This window comes from Octopus sinensis, linkage group LG14 (genome assembly GCF_006345805.1).
Source record: "Octopus sinensis linkage group LG14, ASM634580v1, whole genome shotgun sequence".
Taxonomy (NCBI): domain Eukaryota; kingdom Metazoa; phylum Mollusca; class Cephalopoda; order Octopoda; family Octopodidae; genus Octopus; species Octopus sinensis.
The window spans coordinates 61577801-61584782 of NC_043010.1; the positions used below are offsets into that span (position 1 = coordinate 61577801).

At 39.3% G+C, this 6982-nt stretch overlaps 1 protein-coding gene across 2 annotated transcripts in view; it reads left to right on the forward strand.

Annotated features, from left to right (window-relative positions):
- LOC115218823 (zinc finger protein 2 homolog) overlaps positions 1 to 6128 on the forward strand; it is a 22585-nt gene extending 16457 nt beyond the window's left edge. For both annotated transcript variants that reach the window (XM_029788765.2, XM_036509333.1), the window contains exon 2: positions 2284 to 6128. In XM_029788765.2, coding sequence (XP_029644625.1) covers positions 3676 to 5727 — 2052 coding nt within the window. In that variant the 5' untranslated portion in view covers positions 2284 to 3675 and the 3' untranslated portion in view covers positions 5728 to 6128. The remainder of the gene's footprint in view (positions 1 to 2283) is intronic.
- The last annotated feature ends 854 nt before the right edge of the window (positions 6129 to 6982 follow it).

Below are 6982 nucleotides of genomic sequence, written 5' to 3' on the forward strand. Positions count from 1 at the left end.
TCAGCATGGCCTCGGTCTAATGACTGAAACAAGTGAAAACCAAAAGATAAAAGATGAGTTACATCCACTTTAGTAGAAGACACTTGCCACAAAGTGGGACTGAACCAGAATCCATGTGGTTGGGAAGCAAGCTTCTTACCCACACAGCTACACCTGCACATGCATATATTATATTTCCTGGATAATTCTACTCCAAATTAAACCCCTAATTAAAATGTTGGCCCAATGATGTGTTAATAGAGACCTTGTCTGTGTTGGAGGTTGTTATAGTTGCTGAGTCCTATGTCAACCCTGGTCAGGTAGTCCAATGATTAGATTCATTCCATCTGTGGCCATCACAGCATTTTTGCCTTGGCAGTACACTTAAGTGCCAGATTTATACAGCAGGATTTTGTTGTGTCTAGGGAGAGTCATTGGTTAAATATCCAACTAACTAACAAGTGACTAATAATAAAAGAGTGGAATTGAACCAGTGTGTGTGTTAATATTGGCATAATGATCCTCCCGAGACACTACAAAATTTGTTTCACAAATTCACATAAAGGATCTTGCAAACCTGATACAAAAAAACCATATACAGCAGGACCTTTCAAAAACAGTATTGTGTGATTCAAGGGAGACTTGGCTGCTATTTCTAGCCGACTCTATAACTCCATAGACGTTTCCTCATTAACCCTGTGTTTGTTGGGGGAATGGCACAGGTGTCGGTTGTAGTAACAACACCTTTAATTAACAGCTATTCGTTAACATTCTTCATTTGTTGGTCACAAACTAGACAGAATGATGACATTGCACTGAGGTGGTGGTGGTGGGCGGTTGAGGTGTCATGTCCTTGAACCAGTGTCCATCTGTTAGCTGTAATTACACTCAATCACCATAGCCGCAGCCGAGGAACTGTGGAAGCCAAAGTAAATTAGATGGAGGACTTTATGAATGTTTGTGTGTGTGTGTGAGAGTGTGTATGTTTGTGTGTGTGTGTGTGTGTGTGTGTGACAGTCACCTTTGATTTTTCAGTTACCCAAATATTAAGATATCAACATTATCATGCTTCCTTTCTTAAACCAGCTTTGAATGGCTTCACAGTGTGATTGACATAAGCGTATAATGAAATAATCCTCTCTTTCTCTCTCTCTCTCTCTCTCTCTCTTTTGTGTATATGGATTTCATGCAATGTAATAAGCTGTCAAGAGTTTAACAACCTGTTACTAATTGAGCTGTTAATTACTGTGGATTTATTGTTTGATGTTTAGATATCAATTCTGTGTATATGTGTAAATTAAATAAGGGTAGAAATTGATATTAATCAATTAAAACCAGTGGCCTAGCATATTTTAAAAATATCCGAAGATTAAAAATTTTTTTACATACAAAATTTAGAGGACTAACCACTAAAAGTAGACGGCCTTTATGCTAGATATAGATGTCAAAATCACCATTTTCCACGAAGAATGTGGAATTTTTTTTCTTGAGAACACATTCTTCATGGAATATAGTGATTTTGACGTCTATATCTAGCATAAAGGCCGTCTACTTTTAGTGGTCAGTCCTGTAAATTTTGTATATATATATATGTGTGTGTGTGTGTGTATAAGTATATGTACCAAAGTGTACAGTGGGCAAGAACAGTTTGTCTAAGGCAACTGAGTATATCTAGCGGGACATCCCCTTCTTTGTGCATGTACCTGGTGTGACACAAAACTGCACAGATTGATGCTACACAATCGGATGCCCAAAATCCTACCCACAGCTGCAGGATGGGTCAAAATGATCATCAAACTGAATAAGGAGCAGCACTAAATCCATCTTCTCTTTCCTTCATCAATTGTGTGTGTGTGTATATATATATATATATTTCAAAATAAGCAACAAGGATATCCAAAGGTAGTGTAGTTGTTGCTTATTTTGATTATAATCACCTCATTATTATTATTATTATTATTATTATTACTATTGTTGTTGTTGTTGTTATTAGGTAAGGTGGTGAACTGGCAGAATCATTAGCACACAGGATGAAATGTTTAGCAGTATTTTGTCCATCACTACATTCGGAGTTCAAATTCCGCTAAGGTCGAGTTTGCCTGTCATCCTTTTGGGGTCAGTAAAATAAGTAACAACTGAACACTGGAGTCATTGTAATCGACTCATCCCCACCTCCTCCAAGCTGCCCTTGTGGCAATAATTTGAAATTATTATTATTATTACTATTATTATTGTTGTTGTCATTATTATTGTTATATTCCTGATGTCTAATTGCATTTTTCTCTTTGTTTTTTTCATTTTCAGAATTGTTTCATCAGCACCATGAGTCAGACATTCTCCAATTAGCAATGAACATTTGAAAAAATAATTCACCACACTCTTTAAAACACTGGGAATGCCATGAAAAATTCTGAAGAAAACCTTCCCAGCACTTAAGCCCCAATGTTTCTAGGAAATGTGGCCTCAACCGTCTGCTTCATATCACATGTCTAATTCATAAAGATTACATTTGAAGGTATCTTCTTTGAGGTTATTTGTTTAAATTTATGGAGTTAATGTGAGGGAGAACAGTAATGTGCTGGAGACATTTCACTCAATTCTATCCTGTCTGCTCCATTTACACAAACTGGGTCTTGCACCATGAACAAGAGCAGAATTTATTTAAAACTTTAAGCCAGGCAGAAGGTTTTGAGTGAAAAGTTTGGAAAAACAACATGGCTGCTATTGTCATCCATTGTCATGTTGGTTTTTTTTTACTGTCTGGGTAAAAATTGAAATGTAATCAGTAAAATGTAACAACTAATATCATACATTCGCCATCACCTTCATCATCATCCTCCTCATTACCATCATCATCATTTTCGTCGTCGTCATTGTTGTCACTAGTATTTCACATTCGATAGTCAAAACTCTCAGTTCCCAGACTTGGAAGCTGTCCTATTTGTGTAGAATCATTGAGATATTCCATGTAATAATACCACAAATTTATACTGTATACCCTTGTGATACCACCAGCATATCCCATGTGAGAACATCAGGATATTTCTACACAATACCACTTGGATATTTTTCTATATGATACCATCAGGACTACCCCCTGTGATACCATATGCTTACTTTAGATGATCCCATCACAACAACACCATTGTAATTATTTCATGTGCATCAACACTGTTGTGGTGAGTGCAGCTAACCACTCTACACCACTGCAGCTGACAGCCCTTTACTGTTGCATGTAATACATCTGACCAGTGCATTTAACACAGCTGTGACACTGCTGTTAAACCATCATACCACTGCAGTTAATATTTCACATCATTGCAATAGCACTTTGCATCACTGCAGCTGAACCATTATACCATCATACCATTGCTGTTTACACACCACTGCAATTACCTCTTCATACCACTGCAGTGGTTAAGGCCTCATAACACTGCAGTTAACATACATACTGCTCCTACTTCTAGTGTATCAATGGTCTGGAAGATTCTGTGATTTAAAATATAGACTTAATTATTTGAAACTAAAAGCTCTTTCCCTGCGTCCCCCATCACCCCTACGGAGCTGTTTCACCCGGTGTCAAAATATAATAAACAGACATATTTATATATATATATATATATATATATATATATATATCTTTCAAACATGATGGTAAAGATACAGTTTTTGGAATAAACCAAGCTAAAGAACAAAATGTATTCCATGCAACCAATTTTCCCACCAATAGGGACCCAGCCAAATCTCTACGGTCAGCCGTTCTATCAAACTGACCACCTCAAGTGTCCGGAGAAGCTAGGCTTTCTTGATGAAAAAAGCTATAAAAACGAACTGTGTTGTGATACAAAGGGTTTTGTTCCAGGTTTAAACAGTAACAACAACAACAACGACAATACCAGCAACACCAACAACAGCAACATTGAAAGTAATGGCAATGTTGGCCATGAGCGGATCCCAGCCCCAAAAGATGTCCAGTGTTCTGTTTGCAAAAAAGGATTCTCCAATTCCTTCTTTCTGAAGATCCACGAACGTGTTCACACAGGAGAGAAGCCTTTTAGGTGTTCGAGTTGTCCGAAAGCGTTTAGCCAGCAAGTCAACCTCCGCAACCACGAACGCGTTCATTCGGGAGAGAAACCATTCAGTTGTTCAGTCTGTGGCAAAGCATTTAGCCAGAAAGGTAACCTAAAATTGCATCTAAGAACACACACTGGAGACCGGCCGTACGCCTGTGAGATTTGCGGCAAAGCGTTCTACCAGAAAGTCAACCTTGACGACCATCGTCGTATTCACACAGGAGATATGTTTTACTGCAGCTTCTGTAAAAAACCCTTCACAAATGCATTTTTCCTAAAAATTCACGAGCGTGTACATACTGGAGAGAAGCCATTTCAGTGTGCCTTTTGCCCAAAAGCATTCAGCCAGCAGATCAACCTTCGCAACCATGAGCGAACCCACACTGGGGAGAAACCCTTTGCTTGTACAACATGTGGCAAAGCCTTTAGTCAGAAAGGAAACCTAAAACTTCACCTGAGGACACATACGGGAGAGAAGCCGTTTGTATGCGATGTGTGTGGCAAAGCTTTCAGCCAAAGAGTCAACCTCATCGACCATAAGCGTATACACACAGGCGACATGTTCTACTGCCAGTACTGCAAGAAAGCTTTTTGTAATGCTTTCTTTCTTAAAATCCATGAACGTATCCACACGGGGGAGATGTACAAGTGTTCAATGTGCCCAAAGGCGTTCAGCCAACAGATAAACCTACGTAACCATGAACGTGTTCACACAGGAGAGAAACCTTTCTATTGTACAATATGTTCAAAGGTGTTCAGCCAGCAATGTAACCTGCGAACACATCTGCGAACACACACAGGTGAGAAACCATTCTCGTGCGACAGGTGTGGGAAATGTTTCTCACAGAAGGCGAACTTAAATAACCACAAGCGAACCAGAACCGGCTGTGAGCTCTTTATCAAAAATCCTTCTAATTCGTCCTCTGCTGCTGGCTCACATCAGGCGTCTGCACCTTCTTCCACCTCTGTCTCCCCTATTGTGTCCCCTTCAATGTCTCCCATGTCGTCCCCCTCGGTCACTGCTAAAATGAATTCACTGAAATCACCCGTGCCATCTTTACCATTATCATCCTCTTCGTCAGCTTTCAACAGCAGCACACATAACAAAAACCATCACCATCACCATCAGCAACAGCAGCAGCAGCAGCACTTGCCGCAAGGATCTGGCCTCGTTAAGTCCGGCTTAAAGACTGGCATGAACAGTCACAACAGTGGCGAGCACCACAGCAATGACAATCCCATAGATTACAACAGCCATCACCCGCATCACGCACACAGCAACAGCAGCACCCCAACATCCGGCATCAGCCACCCGAGCAGTAACCCTCATCAACAAAGCCATCCACAACACCATCCTTCAGAGTCTCCACACCATCAGACTGCAGCCAACTCCCTCACCAGACTACAGATTCCAAACTTAACTGCACCTTCCGCTTCCTCTCGGATAAACTCGTTCTACTTGGAGGAGATGCCACAGACCTGGGAGAACAACTACCTCTGGTCCCGCGGGTTTGCCATGCCTCACATGCTCAACCCCGGCTGGAACAATATGCCCAGTGCATTCTCTAGCAGCCTGAAGCATCACAATAGCAAACAGAACATAGGGGGAACGAATTTCCAGAGTATACATGGCCCGATGAAGCCTAGTAACGATTATATGTTGAACACGAAATAAAAATACGGGGGAGAACCAATAAATGAAGGCACGAAACGGGGCCGACAGATCCTTGGTGTTTTACAATAAACATTAATTTATTTTGAAAATTCTTCAAAACTATTTAACAACTCCCCCCCTCCCAACAGACAAAAAATTCAAAACCCCCAGATGAATATTAAACTAGAAAGGAAACAATTAGATGTAGTGACGGGAGCGGAGGGGGTTAAGGGGTCTGTTTATGGAGCCTCGTGGTCTTTGTATGAAAGATTGGTTGTACTTAATGATGTCTTCTTTCTCTTCTCACGTGGAAAACAAGACCAAACTCTCTAAAGTTGTTTGGCAATGATAAAAGAATGCCAAAAATGGAAAGGAAGAAAAAAAAAACAATGGAAAAAAAAAAGAAGCTTTGAAAAAAAGAAAAGAAAGAAAAAAAATAACTGAAGAATTGTCTGTGCAAAATCTATTGTCTTGACTTTGTGTGGCCATTGTATGTTTGTAATTTAGTTGTGTTTTCATCATTTCAACAGATCCATCAGGTAGAAAATGTTCTATTTATTGTATGAATGTTTGTATTCTGGTTTAACCCCCATCCCAACCCCCCACCCTGGCCCCTCTCCAACCCCACCCTGCGATATGAAACACACACACACACACACAGACGTATGCATGTGCAAGTGAACTTATGCAGTAACACTTACACATACGCACATTTTTATAAACCTGGCACACACATATACAAGCAAACACACACACACATACAAATCCAAGCAAATACATGCGCTCACACACACACATACATATATATATATATATATATATATATTATATATATATATATACATAAAAGCAAACACACATATATATAGATGCACACAAACACACATACAAGTATAGATGCACACATATGTGTATGTGTATCCCTCACTTAAACCCTTCAATACTTTAATTAATGTATTCTCAAGTTACCCTGGGCACTAGAAATATCATCCACATTAAAGATATTTTCTAATTAAATCTGTCTCCTTTCTGAAAACGGAATAAAGATTAGAATCCCTTTTTAAAAGAGTTCCATCATCTCTCAGTTTATTAACGACTTCCCTACTGAAAGAATGTAATTTAAAATATCTGTAAGTTACACAGCTAATTAATTTCAGAAAATACTCACATACACACGCACAAAGGGTGTCCACAAATTTACTTTACAATTTGAAAAAATTTGGCAAAAAATGAAAAATAAGGATAACTCAACAGAGTGTATTGGAAAACAAGCAAA